Below are 18,812 nucleotides of genomic sequence, written 5' to 3'. Positions count from 1 at the left end.
TTTTTGCGTTATTACGCTAGATGTCCTTTTAGGTTCACTGTCACCAGTCACTCCTGTAAGTGGACCTCACATCCCCTATGATCTGCAGTGTGCCCTTTTCTGCCCAGCATCTAGGTAAGCAATAGCGCGACTCAGGGATTGTAATAGGGAACTCTGCCTCTATAGATCGGCCACTGGAATATATCCCATGCTACATGAATTCTCCTTCTCAAAGTGGCACACTGGTTGAACATTCTTACCAAAGCGGGACACAGGCTTTGAACCAGTGAGTGTTTTTATTTACATAAACTAGATGAATGAACAGTATATAATTTAAGAAAGGAGGGAGACAGAAAGCAGGAAACTATAGACCAGTTAGCCTAACATCTGTCATTGGGAGAATGCTGGAGTCCTTCATTAAGGAAGCAGTAGCAGGGCATTTGGAAAATCATACTGCAGTCAAGCAGAGTCAGCATGGTTTTATGAAAGGGAAATCATGTTTAACAAACTTGCTGGAGTTCTTTGAGGATGCAACGAGCAGGGTGGACAAAGGTGAACCAGTAGATGTGGTGTATTTGGATTTCCAGAAGGCATTCGATAAGGTGCCACATAAAAGGTTACTGCATAAGATAAGAGCTCACGGAATTGGGGGTAATATATTAGCATGGATAGAGAATTGGCTAACTAACAGAAAGCAGAGAGTTGGGATAAATAGGTCATTTTCTGGTTGGCAAACAGTAACTAGTCGGGTGCCACAGAGATCGGTGCTGGGGCCTCAACTATTTACAATCTACATTAATGACTTGGATGAAGGGACCGAGGGTAATGTAGTCAAGTTTGCGGATGATGTAAAGATGGGTGGGAAAGCAAGTTGTGCACAGAACTCAAAGAATCTGCAAAGGGATATAGACAGGCTAAGTGAGTGGGCAAACATTTGGCAGATGGAGTATAATGTGGAAAAGTGCAAGGTTATACACTTTGGCAGGAAAAATAAAAAAGCAAATTATTATTTAAATGGAGAGAGATTACAAAATACTACAGTTCAGGGGGACCTGGGGGTCCTTGTGCATGAAACACAAAAAGTTAGCATGCAGGTACAGCAAGTAATCAAAAAGGCAAATGGAATGTTGGCCTTTATTTCAAGGAGGTTGGAGTATAAAAACAGTGAAGTCCTGCTACAACTGTACAGGGTATTGGTGAGACCACACCTTGAGTACTGCATACAGTTTTGGCCTCCTTATTTAAGGAAGGATATTCTTGCATTGGAGGCAGTTCAGAGATGATTCACTAGGTTAATTCCAGAGATGAGGGGTTTGACTTATGAAGAAAGGTTGAGCAGGCTGGGCCTATACTCATTGGAATTTAGAAGAATGAGAGGTGATCTTATTGAAACATATAAGATACTGAGGGGGCTCGACAAGGTAGATGCAGAGAGGATGTTTCCCCTCGTGGGGAAATCTAGAACTCGGGGGCACAGTTTTAGAATAAAGGGTCGCCCTTTTAGAACTGAGATGAGGAGGAATTTCTTCTCTCAGAGGATCGTAAATGTTAAGTATGTGTATTGTATTGAACAATTAACACAAAGACTTAAACGTATAACTCAAACAGGCCTTTACTGGTTGGAGGTAGGGACTGCACATAGGTCTTTACTTCATGCCCACAGGCGGGAACTGAGGGGAATCAGTACCCACAGTACTATTTATACCCCTATGGCCAGGAGTGGTACTGCGTATCACTACGCCCAACAAGTAGTGCAGTCCTGTCCATAGGTTCAAAGTAGCACACATATTACATACACAACATTCCTCCCTTCCTAGCTTTACAGTCATCTCCCCATTTAACATAACGTGATAACATATATACATATATAACTTCAGGTTTACATAACAGAATAACATAGATACATAGATAACTTCATGTCAAAACAGATCACAGATTCAGTCTCTGCGGAAAACAGTTCACAGATTCAATCTCTGTGGTGTAGTCGGTTCACGTTGCTGGAGTGACTCATTCAATAGTCCTTCCATGGATTTAACAGTCTGAACTTCCGAACTGAATTGGCTCCGTTCGGAGGGGCCACGTGTGTGATCTGGTAGAGGTGATAATGGTTCAGGTGGGTCATCTTCTGTTTTTACTTTTCCTTTTCTGCTTCTTGGAGACTCTCTGGGCTCCATTGTCAGCTGCCACAGCTGCCAGCTGCATGCGCAGTTCCTCCTTCTCTTCCTCCTGTTTCCGTCGTAGAGCCAGCTTCTCCCGATGTTCCGTAGACTTTTGGTGCTCCTCCATGATTTCTGCACTTTGGGAGTCGAAGTTACAAGCTGGGCAGGACAGGACATCGTAATATTCGGTGTCGTCCTGAGCTAGACCAGTGAGAGGGTCGTCTATTTCCTCCATACCCAGCTGGACGTTAGCCAGCTCTTGTTCCAAATCCAGACATCTTTCCTGAAGAGACTTCTTCATGTGTACCTCTGCATCCAGCTTTTTCTGGGCTTTCAGCAAGTCGTTTACTAGTGACCTCATTTGTGATTTTAATACTTCAACTTCCTTTGGAGATTGATTGATCGGACTATGCAATCCCTCTACCGGAGCAGCTGTTTCAGCGGTCTGTTGTTCTACGTTGACGTGAGTCAGCGTACTTTTGGCATCCAATGGCTGCTCTGTTGCAGTCATCTCAGTCTGTGTTGCCACCTCAGCTCTTCCAATAACCTTTGAGAGCTCCGAACCCCTTTCGTTTGAATATTGAAGTTCATGTTCAAGTTTTTCCCATTTCAGAGTCCTGTCCTTCAGCATATGCAGGAGTTGGCTGACCGTTAACTCCTCTGACATCAGACGTTTTGTGTGCTCCTGCTCCATTTTCTCCATCAGCTGCTTCTGTTGTCTTTCCAGATTCTCCAACTCTATATCAAAGAACTCTTTCGTTGCATTCAACTCTTGCTCAAAACGGCGAAGCATTTGTTCTAATTGCTGTTGTAGTTTGAAATGGAGTTGAGTTCGAGCCCGGTGTCCCTCAGAAATGGGCACATCAGTAGACTTGCCAGACTCAGAATCCACAGTTAAACTATGTTGTTGTTGCTCAGTGGAATTCTGTGCTGAAACTTTGTCTTTTGCACCTGAGTTGGGCTTACCATCATCCGTTCCAGAGTCTGGGCCGACTATCTTCACCGAGTTCTCACTCGTTATTGTTTGTAGGAAATGCCAGTCCATATTCATTTTCCTAATCCACTCCCGTCCTAGTAGTGGAGGACCTCCTTCAGATATCACATATAAGTCCATTATTTGACTGTCTTCGCCCTTGTGGACCACTGCAACCTCTATTTTCCCGATGGGGTACACTCTTTGCCCCGTGTATGTTTTCAATATAATCCCCGTATCCTGTAGGGGAATATGTTGGAATAACTTTCCGTAATCTTTCTTATTTATGACCGTCAATGCCGATCCAGTGTCCAATTCCAGTTTTACTTGGACTCCTTCTATCTGAAGAGTGACCCAAATTGTCTGGAGGTCTGCACCCTTACCAGCGTTGAGTACTCTTAAGCTAGCCAATTCATTACTGCTAGCGTCTGAATCGGACTCCTGTTCGGTCACCTTGTGTACCTTTGCGTATTTTCCTTGCGGTGACTTCTTGTTGCTGGTCTTCTTCCCTGACCTGCATACTCTAGCTATATGTCCAAGCCTACCACAAGTTCTACATTCTTGGTTTTTAAACCAACACTGGTTCTGATCATGCGTTGTCTTTCCACAACGATAACATTTGCCAGAACTCACACCCAATTTGTGTGCACTGAGCTCCGGTGACCGTAGCTGCATTACTGCCGTGCCTCTCGCTGCGGCTTCGTGTGCTGCTGCCATAGTGACCGCCTTCTCAAGCGTCAGCTCATTCTCCTCGAGCAGTCGCTTTTGTGTATCCTGTTTAAATAAACCACACACAAATTTGTCTCGTAGTGCATCTGTCAATCCCGTTCCAAACTGGCAATATTTCGCTAATTTACGCAATTCCAGCAAATATTCAGCATTGCTTTCATGCTGTAGCTGCCTTCTGTCGTAAAATTTAAATCGTTCCGCTAGCATCAGCGGCGTGGGGTTTAGATGATCTTTCAGGACAGTAACAATCTCATCGAACGTCTTATCCGCCGGTTCATCTGGTGATAACAGGTGTTTCAATTGCCCGTACGTCTTCGCACCCATTAAATTTAATAATGTTAGAGCTTTATCTTGGTCACGAATTTTATTGGCCTTACAATAATTTTTTTACTCTTTCAACATATATGGCCCAATCTTCGAGGTCACTATCAAAGGTGCTAATATTCCCGTGTTTAGGCATTGTAGATTTGCAATTTCTCAGATTTTATTTTCTTTACTTGTTATCAAAGATGGCGGCTTCCCGCTCTTGCCGTCGTCCTCCGCCCACAAAATGGCGGTTTTCCCGTGCTTGGCGGTCTTCACCCGTCCCCCGACGCCGTCTCCCTTCAGCCCTCGAGTGCGGCCCTTATCTTCGCCGCGATCGATAGCCCGCGCTGTGCACCGCGACTCTCGCACCTTGAGCTTCTGCAGCCGCCGCGCCTTTCAGTCCGAGTGCGGCTCTTATCTTTGGTCCCGATCGCTGGCCCGGCTGCGCCCCTCACTTCAAAGCGGCCCGGCCCTTATCTGCCGATCGCTATCGCCCTACCTCTCTCTCTTCCCCAGTCCTGTCTTTACTCCGGTTCACAAGCTGATGGAGGCTTCAGGGTCCTAATGCCTGTCGCTTCCAGTCGCTGGAAGCTGTCAGGATTTCTGCTGCCCTTCAGTTTTGAGTGGGGTGTTGAGGATTGAAACCTCTCTTCAACGTCCTGTCTTTGGACGAAGCCGCCTGGAATAACTGCCGCAGGGTAAGAGCCTGACTCGTCGCCAGTGTTAAGTATGTGTATTGTATTGAACAATTAACACAAAGACTTAAACGTATAACTCAAACAGGCCTTTACTGGTTGGAGGTAGGGACTGCACATAGGTCTTTACTTCATGCCCACAGGCGGGAACTGAGGGGAATCAGTACCCACAGTACTATTTATACCCCTATGGCCAGGAGTGGTACTGCGTATCACTACGCCCAACAAGTAGTGCAGTCCTGTCCATAGGTTCAAAGTAGCACACATATTACATACACAACAGTAAATCTGTGGAATTCTCTGCCCCAGAGAGCTGTGGAGGCTGGGTCATTAAATACATTTAAGGTGGAGATAGACAGATTTTTGCAAGATAAGGAAGTGAAGGGTTATGGGGAGTGGGTGGGGAAGTGGCTTTGAGCCCAAGATCAGCCCTGATCTTATTGAATGGCGGAGCAAGCTCGAGGGGCCAAGTGGCCTATTCCTGCTCCTATTGCTTATGTTCTTATGTTCTTAACAGGATAAATGTTTCCTACACTACTCAATATATCAAACAACAAAGATATCACACAGACTTTCTCTAAACGCAGATTTTAAACGGTGGTCCACTTGCTGTAAACTTTCTCTAGCCTAACTCCCCTGGCGACCCAACATTAACAAGAAGTCAGTGTTACAGTTGGTGTAGTGTATGTGCCTTTAAGTCAGAACTACTTTTACAGCTCCTGTATACTGTAGTACCGGCAGTGACCACACCGGTATATAAGCTTTGCGCATGCCTCTGTACCCCCAGTCTAGAGACTACCCTCCTCCAGTAAAGACCTGTTTATTGTTCATGTACAGCATCCGTGTGATTATTTAATAATAGCATATCCACTGAACCACGGATCCAACAGTTGGCAGCTGTGAGTTTCAAACACCCTGACTGCACTTCGACTGAAGACTGCCTAGCCCTGAAATTCCGTGGCAGCATCTCCCCATCTCCTATCGTAATTTCATAAGAAATAAGAACATAAGAAATAGGAGTAGGAATAGGCCATACAGCCCTGCAAGCTCCACCATTCAATAAGATCATGGCTGATCTTCGACTTCAACTCCACTTTCCTGCCTGATCACCATATCCCTTGATTCCCATAGAGTCCAAAAATCTATCGATCTCAGCCTTGAATATACTCAATGACTAAGCATCCACAGCCCTCTGGAGAAGGGAATTCCAAAGATTCACAACCCTTGAGTGAAGAAATTTCTCCTCATCTCAGTCCTAAATGGCTGACCCTTTATCCTGAGACTATGCCCCCTAGTTCTAGGCTCTCCAGCCAAGGGAAACAGCCACTCACCATCTACCCTATTAATCCCACTCAGAATCGTATATGTTTCAATGAGATCACCTCTCATTCTTCTAAACTCCAGAGAGTATAAGCTCATTCTTCATAAGAACATAAGAAATAGGAGCAGGTGTAGGCCATTTGGCCCCTCGAGCTTGCTCCGCCATTCAATAAGATCATGGCTGATCTTCTACATCAACTCCACTTTCTTGCACTATCCCCATATCCCTTGATTCCCTTAATATCCAAAAATGTATCGATCTCTGTCTTGAATATACTCAATGACTGAGCATCCACAACCCTCTGGGGTACAAAATTCCAAAGATTCACCACCCTCTGAGTGGAGACATTTCTCCTCATCTCAGTCCTAAATGGCCGACCCCTTATTCTGAGACTGTGACCCCTGTTTCTAGACTCCCCAGCCAGGGGAAACATCCTCCCTGCATCTACCCTGTCAAGCCCTGTAAGAATTTTGTATGTTTCAATGAGATCACCTCTCATTCTTTTAAACTCTAGAGAATATAGGCCTAGTCTACCCAATCTCTCCTCATAGGTCAATCGCCCCCATCCCAGGAATCAGTCTGGTGAACCTTCGTTGTGATGTAAGCCCCCAAACTGCGGACCAAGTGATATACAAGGTCGACGTCACTGGCTTGTTGAAAGAAAGACAGACCAACTAATTGAAGTCAAAACAGTTTACTCAGGCCTGAGGGAGAGCCTTTCAGACACGTCTGAACCCAACTCCAACAAGCCTCTCAAAGTCCACACAGTTATACAAAAATTAAGGCCCTGCCCTAGAGGAAGGGATAAGCTTATTAGCATATACAGAGTTATAGCTAAATTGTAGTTATAAAACCGTGACATTCCATCCTTCCAGCCGCTTACAAATCCCACATTTCATTATCAGTTGGTCCCGTCACCTCTTGTGACCATGGGCCTCATCTTAATTACTTTACAACCATCCATTTGCCGTGGTCAGATGGTTCGGTCTGTTTTAAGTGTTTTCTTAAGATATCGCTCCTTTTAAAGCGGGCAAGCCACAGACTTTCTGTCTCACTCTTGGGTCACTTCTGCAAAGCAAAAACACTTAAGTTAATCCTCAATATACTTTGAAGAATAGAACCCTGTTGTGTTTTACTCTAAACAGACCTTTAAGTGCATAGGGGTTGACTCACTTGGCCGAACATACCCATCTCTCTCAATCTTTCCAGGAGTTGTTCTGGCAATTTTAATCTCTCAGCATTTGAAGCCCCTTAATCATGTTTAAAACTTAGCTGGGTTCATGCAATTTTACAGACCTCTATTGTTCAACTCAAGAGCATGAATTAACCCATTCCCTCCACCTTGTATATTGATGTTGCAAGTGAATCCTGGTTTGTCTTGCCCTGTTATCCAATTTTTAATATCTTACTTCAGTCCCCCCTTTTGACCTTTTGGACAATTGCTCCAAAACATGTCAACATGTATTTCCACTTCCTGGTGTCTGCCAGAGCATGCACTCCCTGGCCTTCTACCAGTTTAGGTTATACACGTGTATATATCCTATCAATTTGGAGGCCGACTTCCCCCTCCACGCCGTATGGTGGTCTTTCCTTTACGGTGGTCTTTCCTTTAGGGTGGTCTTTCCTTTAGGGTGGTCTTTCCTTTACGTGTAGCCATTCCCGGGGCCCCTTAGACCCTGCACTAATGGTTTAGGCTTTCCACTCAGGCCTGTCCCTCATTCCCGCATTGGGTGCGTGACGTGCCAATTCGAGACTGTCATCACTCACCAATCCTCATTCATCACCTTCTTTCTGCCACCCTCCTTCTGCCACCCTCCTTCTGCCACCTCCGTCTTATGGTTGGCCGGCCCGGTCCTTAATTACCATGCCCAATTAATCCCTCATAATTTCAGGGCTTCCTATCACATCTTACACCATTTGCCTTGGAGAAGCGGGGGAGTTTTCCATTCTTAACTTCGCTACCTGCCTCTCCTCAGGCTCGACTTCTTTTACTGCACCAATTTCGGCTTTACTCATTCTGGTGCAGAGGCACTGGAGCAGTAAAAATACACAATATATCGTAATAACAGTCATGAGGAATATCATTATGCCTTGTATCACTGAGGCGCCCAACGTCCCTGACCATCCTGATCCCCAATTATCAAAATAGGAGGAAGTGGGGGGGAGTCTCAAGTTTTCCTAGCCGCTTCCTGTATGTGACTGGCGAGATTTTCAATCTCCTCTGAGTTATCTGGGATGTAAGTACAACATGATGGTCCTATTAGAGCACACGTCCCTCCTTCTTTAGCTAATAAGTAATCTAAGGCCATTCGGTTCTGCATTGATACTGTACGCATGGCCACCAGTTCCTCATTTATTGATCTGGCTATCTCGGCTGTATCATTGGCTACTTGTTCCAATAATGTATTTAATTGGTCCGTTTCATGAATGGCCCTGTGTACCCCATAAAAAGGCCACATTATGGCTATAACCTTTTCCCAGGTTTGCACCGCCCGCTTGCTCCTGCCCGTTGGGACCTCTTGTTGCGCGTCGGTTAGGGTTCCCCGCATATGAAATACGTGCCATTATAGGCGAGTACGGTTTTATTGACTCGAAACATGTCACTCCACGAATGCTGTGCGGTTTTCCCTGCATTCCACTTTTCTCTGCTTGTTTTATTAATCACATTAGTCCAATTTAAGGAAATAAGATCACCTGATGGAATGACTAATCTATTTCTAGTTTTATAGTTTGCCTTTACTTCAATGAAGTTATCACAAATGCTCCACCCCATGAACTGTCCCTCGCTCCTGGTTTTGTTTAGACACCATTCCCCGGTGCTCCCCCATAAGTATCAATGAGGGAGGTGGCCTGATTGCATCGAAAGAAGTCAGGTACCAGCCCTCAAATTTGTTCATTGGGTATCCGGCTATCCTCCACATCTTCGTGCACATGTTGTTTAACCATGAATAGTTGCCGTAGCTGGCATTTTGTCTTACCAACCATTCGACTATCTCGGAATACTCATATCCCTTGCCCGCCATCAAGGGAATTCCTCCCCTTGAGTGTGTTGGGACCCTGGTGCAAACCCAACAACTCGAGAGATTTAGCTGGCTGGTGTACTTCCATGACATATATAGGTAACTGTTCCCTGTCGTTGCGGGATTCTCTTCCACGTTATCGAACTCCCTTAGGCCTAAGAGGCCACATAAAAACAGATAGTTAATCATGCTGTTTGTGGCTTGTCGGCTGCCTCTGCATCTGGCTCCTCCTCTGATGGGTTCTGTAGAAATATAAAGCTGGTCATCACCAGCAATTGATTAATCCAGTCTTATTACTCCTAACAGTTCGGGCTCTATATCGTCCCGTTATATTTCCGGGCATGCACACAGTAATCCCGCAGTCATCCATATTATAGTAATACATTCAATCTCTATGAATTGTTGAAGAGTGGTTACACTTATTCTAGGTTTCAATTTAGCCTCCCTAATTAATTTCCTTCTCCCGGTTGGTCCGCTGGTGGAGGCATGCCCCTCCGCTCTCGACCAGCTTCCCAGAGGTATTTAAATATACACACTACAAAGAATACTACTAGCATCATACAGCATGATGTTATTACTGCAAATACGAGGTCATCTCTTTCCTGCTGGACCCTGTTCCAGTAAGATAGCAAAATACTGCAGATGTTGGAAATCCGAAATAACAACAGAAAATGCTGGAAAAACTCAGCAAGTCAGGCAACATCCGTGGAGAGAAATTTGAGTTGACGTTTCGGAAGAAGGGTCAAACCCGAAACGTCAACTCAAATTTCTCTCCACGGATGTTGCCTGACTTGCTGAGTTTTTCCAGCATTTTCTGTTGTTATTCCTGTTCCAGTAATCCTCGCTCTCTCTGTAATGTGTGATTTCTGGACTACTCATTGGTTTCTTTATATAATTTCAGCTGTGTCCAGTGTTTCCATCTCCATTTTCCCGTGCCGTGTATGTCTATACACGCACATGTATCACTGGTCATTCACACCTCGTAGGGTCCTTCCCACCGGAGCCTTAGTCCCGGTTTTACTGGTAGGATTTTAGACATTACCTGGCTTCCCACCCCGGGTAACACTTCTGATTTTCCTATCTGAGCTTTGGCTGGGTTTGTCTTAAAACCTGCATCCCGTAGGGCTGAGGAACCTTTGTTAGGGCCTCCTTATGTCCCTCGTGTGTGTCTGATGCGATTAGGAGGTCATCTACATATTGCAAGAAGGTACTATTTTCATCCTCTAAATCTAAGTTTTCCAAAGCTTTGGCCATGTGGCGGTGAAAGATGGCGAGGCTATTATGGAATCCCTGTGGAACCCGTGTCCACGTATACTGTTTGTTGTCTATGGTGAAAGCAAACTTTTCTTGTGATTCCTCATGCAGAGGAATAGACCAGAATCCATTTGCGATGTCTAACATGGTGAATATTTTATGTTCGGGCTTTAAGTCATTAAAGATAGTAGCTGGGCTTGCTACAATTGGATATTCTTTGGGTAACAGGACAGCCTCCCAAGCAGTCTCCCAGCCGTTTGAGATGGTGCTGCAATTAGTTTATAAGATAACTTCCATTTATCAATCATAATTCTCCTTCTATCACTGTGGGGAAATATTAACTTAACATTAAGAAACTTAAATTTAATAATGTCCAATATCTTTAAATTCTATTCAGTAATACTGAAGTTGTTGCTTGGTGAACTCAAACAGCTGTCAGTGGAAAGGGTTAACTCCTTCGCAGGCTTTTGAAGGTGGAGCTAAACATTATTGCGTCACTTCACGCAACCCAAAAACATCCCTGACTGAAAGACAGTTGTGGTTTCACACTTTAACTAAACATGAACACTTGGGCTTCATTGGTCAGATTCCCTGTTTGGTTAATTCCAACACTATGCCCCGTACTGCTGCTTTGGCTTCCTCCTTTAAAGGATATTGTTTATGTGGGCGATGCATTGGTCCTGGTATTTTCACCGGGGGGGTTTGGACTAAACCACAATCTTGTTTATGTGTTGCCCCCACCACAATATACTCTTTGCATGGGATTGCCCACGGTCCCTTCTTATCCCATTCTGGGTCTATAACTTTAATTGCCCCTACCCGAACTGCTTTGTTTCCCGGGGCTGCCTGTTTGTTTGACTTATAATCTGGTGGCCAGTACATTTCATTCGCTTTAGGGTCGACTAAAGCTCCTACTTCTCGCAGTATATCTATCCCTAGGATTGTTCCTTCGGTGTTCTCGCATACCCACAACTGTGTAGGTATTATTATGCATCCAATTTCTAGTAAGACTGTTTCACTCTTATAAGCCCTGATTGTTCATCCACCGATTCCTGCTATACTAACTGAAAGTTTCGTTCGGGGCAAGGGTAAGTCTGTCAATGAGATTGTGGCTCCTGTGTCTATTAACATTTTGCCCTGTCGGCCCCCTACCAATGCGCCAACAAATATCCTTGGATCCCCCTCCCCTCTCTGGTGCGGTCCCTTCCTGCTGCCATCCCTAGCTGCTTGCAAGTAATCAAAGCACGCAGCCAGTCCTAATGCCCCTCCCATCTGTTTTAGGGCATTTGTCTCTTCCCTTGTGTTATTCGGTGTCCTAGGTAGATTTCTTCGTCCTTCCCTACCTGTACCTTTCTAGGGTTTAACTTTAGTCCCACATTCTGTAGGGCTCCCAGTACCGTAGTTAATTAAATATTTTAGAGGGACCTGCCACTGCTGGACGTTCTTGCGGAGTGGAGTTATCTTATTCAATTCAGACTACACCAATTTACATCAACCAGAATTTCACTGTGGCCACAATGAAAGTCTGGTTTTAACAAGTTAATTTACCTCATAACTCCAAGGTTAGATCTTAGACTGAAACTTAATTTTTTGTTAAACAAACTTTTTGTTGCTCTTCTCAGTTTTTACACTCCAGCTTAACTCAAATTGTAATAGGTTTTTTCATTCTGAGGGCACAATCTTATTTGCACATTCTTAAACTTCCAAAACCCGAGACAAGACAAAAGGGTTAAATGCTTTTCTTTCACACAGAGAAGTGGGTGGAGCTACAACACACACAGCAGACATTTCTTTTTTCTAAAGGACAGATTTTCAGACAAAGGAATATTGTAACCTCTTAAACATTCCTAGTCCGGAAAACATTCACACTTTAACACACAATTTTATACAGCCTAAAATTCCAGCCTACGTCTAAGGTTCCCTTCACTCAGCAAATCTTGTGTTTTACTTGTCTTGGTACAGATGCTAATAACTTCCATGTTGGTAAAGCTTTAAGTTTATCTTTTTCTTCCGTTTTAAATCGGTGGTGCAACAGCTTTCCCTAGTTTCCAAATCCCTGTTTGTTTGTTTTTTCCCTTGCTGGGGTTTCAAATTGGTTCGCCTGCAAATTAGATCTTTTTCCTTCTTTATCTCTCCCTTCTGTTTCAATTCCTTACATTGTCTGTAACAAGCTCAGATTGCCAGTGCCTCTTTATCTTTAGCTCCTCCCCTCCACTAAGCCTTTTGGCTCTCGGCACTAGTTTTTTTTTTAAAATTTTTTTATCTGCCAGAAGTCGGGTTATAGAATCCAGGTCCCCGAAGGATTCTTCTTCCACAGTCTTAGTCATAACTAACTGCTATGTTTAATGCTTAATTCACGGTGTTGGTAAATTAGGTTTATACACTACGTTGCTCGCCGCTATAGCGTTACTCTGATTAATTGCTCACTTCCTGTCAATCACTCCGTTTCATTAAACACACACTTAGTCCCGAGGCTTTGAGTTTTAACCTCTTTGTGACTGTAGGGGTTTTATTTCATTCACTCACTACGGTGCACCCATTCATTCGTTTGTTGAGGTTTCGCCGCCTCTCGGCTTAAAGGATTTCCCGCCTCCTGGGGTAGGGGTCTTTCCGCCCCTCTCGGTTTGCCGCCGCTCGGCTTAGGGAACGTCCTGCCCCTATCTGAGGTTTCGCCGCCTCACGGCTTTAGGGAACGCCCTGCCCCTAACTGAGGTTTCGCCGCCTCACGGCTTTAGGGAACGCCCTGCCCCTAACTGCAGTTCACTTTTTAACCACCTTCAATTAAAGGTGTCTTTCTTTTTACGTTCTTTTATACGTTGATTCTGACTTAACGTCTCGCCAGCGATTAACCTCTAATTTTACAGGTGGTAATTAAAACATACTCACCCATCTTAGGTTATCATTGTCTGAGAGTCTTGTTCAGATCGCGCATCCCATCCTCGTCGTCAATTGATGTAAGCCCCCAAAGTGCGGACCAAGTGATATACAAGGTCGACGTCACTGGCTTGTTGAAAGATAGACAGACCAACTAATTGAAGTCAAAACGGTTTACTCAGGCCTGAGGGAGAGCCTTTCAGACACGTCTGAATCCAACTCCAACAAGCCTCTCAAAGTCCACACAGTTATACAAAAATTAAGGCCCTGCCCTAGAGGTGGGGATAAGCTTATTAGCATATACAGAGTTATAGCTAAATTGTAATTATAAAACTGTGACATTCCATCCTTCCAGCCACTTACAAATCCCACATTTCATTATCAGTTGGTCCCGTCACCTCTTGTGACCATGGGCCTCATCTTAATTACTTTACAACCATCCATTTGCCGTGGTCAGATGGTTCGATCTGTTTAAGTGTTTCTTAAGATAGCAGTTCTTTTCAAAGCGGGCAATCTGCAGACTTTCTGTCTCACTCTTGGGTCATTTCTACAAAGCAAAAACACTTTAGTTAATCCTCAATATACTTTGAAGAATAGAACCCTGTTGTGTTTTACTCTAAACCGACCCTTAAGTGCATAGGGGTCGACTCACTTGGCCGAACATACCCAGCTCTCTCAATCTTTCCAGGAGTTGTTCTGGCAGTTTTAATCTCTCAGCATTTGAAGCCCCTTAATCATGTTTAAAACTTAGCTGGGTTCATGCAATTTTACAGACCTCTATTGTTCAACTCAAGAGCATGAATTAACCCATTCCCTCCACCTTGTATATTGATGTTGCAAGTGAATCCTGGTTTGTCTTGCCCGGTTATCCAATTTTTAATATCTTACTTCAGTTGCACTCCCTCTGTGGCAAGTATATCCTTCCTTAGGTAAGGAGACCAAAACTATACACAATACTCCTGGTGTGGTCTCACCAGGGCCCTATATAATTGCAGTAAGACGTCTTTACTCTTATACTCAAATCCTCTTGTAATCAAGGCCAACAAGGCAGAAGGTTAGCTGAGGGTTGAACAGGAGATAGAGGTTGAACATAAATGTTCTCAGTGTGATTTCCTAATTGCTTGCTGTACCTGCATGTTAACTTTCAGTGATTCGTGTACAAGGACACCCAGGTCCCTCTGAACAGCAACATTTCCCAACACCAACAAGATCAAACCCATTTATCGCTGTTTGTACCATTAATTCATCTATCTTGTTATGAATGCTTTGTGCATTCTGATACAGCGCCTTTAATTTTAACTTTTTACCGTTTTTCCCTGATTTGACCTTATTCACTGATGCACTATTACCATTAAACTCTCTGTCACACTCTGCTTATCTTTACCCAAATCGCTACACTGCTCTATGGCCTTGACTTTCCTCTTTAGCTTTCTAAATTTCCCTTCACCTGAACACTCCCCCGCCTTTTTAGTTTAAGGCCCTATCTACAGCCCTACTTATTCAATTCGCCAGGGACACTGGTCCCTGCCTGGGTTAAGTGGAGCCTGTCCCAAAGGAATATCTTCCTCTTTCCCCAGAACTGGTGTCAGTGCCCATTGAATTGAAACCCTTGACTCCCACACCACTCTTTGAGCCACACATTTAACTCTCTGATCTGTATGACCCTTTGCCAATTTGCGCGTGGCTCAGGTAGTAATCCAGAGATTATTACCTTTGAGTTTCTGCTTATTAATTTGGACCCTAGCTCCCTCAGCAGAACCTTATTCCTAGTTCTACCCATGTCATTGGTTTCTACGTGGACCACGACAACTGGATCCTCCCCATTCCCACTTCAATTTCCTCTCCAGCCATGAGGAGGTGTCCTTAACCCTGGCACCGGGCAGACAACACAACCTTCAAAACTCTCAGTTGCAGCTGCAGAGAAAAATATCTATCCCCATGGCTATACTGTCCCTGACCGCTTCGACATTCCTTTTCATTCTCCACCACATAAATGACCTCCTGTACCATGGTGCTGTGGCATTTAGCAGCCTTTGTGATGGAGAGGATGTAGAGGCAGAGGGTTAGCTGAGGGTTGAACAGGAGATAGAGGTTGAACATAAATGTTCTCAGTGTGATTGACATTATGTATATTCATGTTTGTTTAAAGTGCACATGGCAATCCTTCAATCTGGACAGCTTACATGGGATCAGTTTTTGTTGAACAAGGTACATCTAGAACCATCAGAAGAATCCAGACCCATCCCAACTATAGCATTCCAATTAACTTTAACAATGACATCGCAGTACTGGAGCTTTCTTCCCCTCTCGTCTTCAATGACTTCATCCGGCCAGTTTGTCTCCCATCGAGTAGCAAAGTCCTCTTTGCTGGCCAAAGCTGCACAATCACAGGATGGGGGACGCTTGCCTATGAAGGTTAGATTTTTTGCTAAACTGCAACTTTGGCTTTATTCTGCTGTCAATTGAATAGTTCTACTTTTCTGCAATGTAGCTAGAACTGCTGTTTTTCTCATCTTTTCACAGCTGTTAATATTTTAGTGTTTATTTCCTGCTTTAAGTACAGCAGATGTGTCAGATACGATAAATCATCATCAGTTTGAGTATCCTATCCCCTTGTTACACTTACCAGTAACCACTCTATGGCGTTGCCTGTGGTCAATTGACGAGTGTGTTTTTCTTTTATATGCAAGATAGAAACGGAGTTGGGAGAGAAACTTAAGAAACTCATTCCACAAGGACACCAGAACCAGACACAGCAAAATATAATGGGAAATATTGACATAACAATTAGCAATGGTAAATGTTGACAGAAAAGTGTGACCTAAAAAAAGGTGACAACAGGAAGCAAGGCTTCTGGATAGGAAGTGCACTCCCTGCACAAGGTTTTTAATGGTACAAACATTTTTATAGGTTTTTTAGCATAGAAACAAAATATTTTAGCACGTTGGGACAATGATGAACATGAAGCTCGACACAAAAATCCAAAATGGCATTATTAGGTCATTTTGCTATAACCCAGATTTGCTCAATTCTATAATTTTAAGATTTGGAAGTGGATTCATAAGAACATAAGAAATAGGAGCAGGAGTAGGTCATATGGCCCTTCAAGCCTGTTCCGCCATTCAGTAAGATCATGGCTGATCTTCTACCTCAACTCCACTTTCTTGCACTATCCCCATATCCCTTGATTCCCTTAATAATTCCCTTAATTCTGCAGTCCTGTGACAGGTATGTGTCCATCCAAACCCTACCAGTTAAGTAAACTATGGCCGGAATTTTCCCGTTGCCGTGCATGCAGGTTTGGAGGCTGATCAACTGTAAAAATTGCGGAAATAGGCAGCGTGTCGGGAGCCCGCCGTCCTCCCGCCTCCTCGCGCCTTTAACTTAGGTGCGTTTCCCAGTGTGCCACGGACCCGATCGGGAGAGGCGGGCGACCTAATTCAACTCATTAAATGTTTGTTATCAGACCCTTATGAGGGCTTTTAACTGCATTTAACTGAATGTAACGGCATGAGCACGGGAAGCACACAGCTCGGGAACCTCACCTATGAAGGGAAGGCAGAAGCTCAGTGACCATTGTGCGAGGGCATTAATTGACAGCTGGGAAAACCACGTAAATACACACACCTTATACTTCATTAGTTGCCTAAGGGAAAGGCTCTTGCTGACTCCATTTTGTGCACAGATTTAGGTTTCTGAACTTTGCAGGTTATTTCTGCAACCTCGGAAACCACTCTCAGCACATTGCTAGTCAGAATTACATCATTGAGGGACTGGCCCTGTGGTCACTACTTGACCTGTCATCTATGATATCAGCATGGGTGCCGCTTATACTGTCTCACCTTGGTCCTCAGAATCAGACCAAGATGAGCCGCACCACCAACAACACCAACCACACCAGCAGCACCAGCAGCAACCACAACAGCAGCCTTCTCCTCAACGACCTGATGCTCCACAGGAAAGGGGGGGGGCACCACAGGGCTGAAGCGCACCAGAGGCGATACCCCCAACACAGGGTATATAGGCAGAGGATGAGCTTCATCAACATGACTGAGCAGCAGTGCTTCAGGAGGCTCAGGCTATTGTGCCAGGTCATCGCAGACATTTGTAGCTTGGTGGAACAAGACCTGCTGCCCAGAGGTCCTGGTGGACACTCCTTACCAGTGACTGTCAAAGTCACCACCGCCCTCCATTTCTTCGCCTCAGGCTCCTTCCAGAGATCTGCAGTGGACATTTGCAGGATCTCGCAGTTGGCCGCACACAGATGCATCACCCAGGTGACCAATGCCATGTTTCACAAGTCAGCCAATTATTCAACTTTGCCTCTGATGAAGCCAGTGTTACTCAATGGACGCTTGGCTTTGCAGCTCTGGCTGACTTCCCACAGGTGCAGGGCATCATCAACTGCACACATGTGGCCATGAAAGCATACCATCATCACCCAGGAGTGTTTGTGAACCGCAAGGGCTTCCATTCCCTCAATGTGCAGCTCGTCTGCAACCATAAAAAGATGATCATGCATGTGTGCGCCAGAGTCCCTGGCAGCTGTCATGACTCTTTCGTGCTGCGCCAGTCCACCCTCCCTCAACTCTTCGCACCTCCAAACAGACTTAACGGCTGGCTGCTTGGAGACAAGGGTTATCCACTAAAGACATGGCTCATGACATCCCTTGTTCTATGACACATCTGGTGGAGATGTGGCTCTCATTATAACGCTCCTCGGCTGAGGAGCATTATAATGAGAGCCACATCTCCATCAGATGTGTCATAGAACAAGCAATAGGCATGCTGAAGATGTGCTTCAGATTCCTGGGGTATGGGGAGAGAGCGGGAAAGTGGTGTTGAGGCCAAGATTGGATCAACCATGATCTTATTAAATGGCGGAACAGGCTCGAGGGGCCAACTGGCCTACTCCTGCTCCTGTTTCTTATGTTCTTATGTTCTTCTTATGTTCCTTGACAATTCTGGAGGAGCCCTTCAGTACACACCAGCCAGGGTCTCCAGAATCATCATTGTCTGCTGCGTGCTGCACAACATAGCGCAGCAGCGAGGATTGGAGCTGCAGGAGGAGCAAGGCGCACAGCACACAGCCTCTTCGGCAGAGGAGGAGGCCGAGCAAGTGGAAGACAAGAGGAGGATGAATCTGAGATGCAGATGCCACCTGCAGTGGCGCACATTGCTTGGGATGGCCTCATCATGGCCAGATTTACTTAACTTGCTCCAATTCAGCCACATGGCTGCCACATGCTGTACTAATTTGCCCCCTGCAACAACACCTTAAAGCATCCCTACAATGACAAATCCATTCCTCTCACCCAAAGCCCCAATGCTCGAGGTTAAGTAATGTGTCACCATTTACTCCAATTGACAAAGCCACTTCTAAGGTTTGAGGCAAAAATGGACAAGATCTGAAAGTGGTGCAAAGAAAAATATTTATGTGTGAAATCAAAACAACTGAAACTTAGCACTAACATTTTTGATACACCCATGCGCTTACCTTTG

The 18,812-nt window shown here is 44.8% G+C and overlaps 1 protein-coding gene across 1 annotated transcript in view; it reads left to right on the top strand.

The window, feature by feature from the left end:
* Positions 1-18,812, top strand: part of LOC147124642 (transmembrane protease serine 11C-like) — a 62,010-nt gene that overhangs the window by 10,833 nt on the left and 32,365 nt on the right. Inside the window, exon 4 of the mRNA XM_085982952.1 lies at positions 15,460-15,725. Coding sequence (XP_085839078.1) covers positions 15,460-15,725 — 266 coding nt within the window. The remainder of the gene's footprint in view (positions 1-15,459; positions 15,726-18,812) is intronic.

Source organism: Somniosus microcephalus, chromosome 1 (genome assembly GCF_052327205.1).
Source record: "Somniosus microcephalus isolate GS21.2 chromosome 1, FLI_Smic_1.0, whole genome shotgun sequence".
Taxonomy (NCBI): domain Eukaryota; kingdom Metazoa; phylum Chordata; class Chondrichthyes; order Squaliformes; family Somniosidae; genus Somniosus; species Somniosus microcephalus.
Note: the sequence above shows the minus strand (reverse complement) of the source record. Positions and strands in the feature narration are given on the sequence as shown.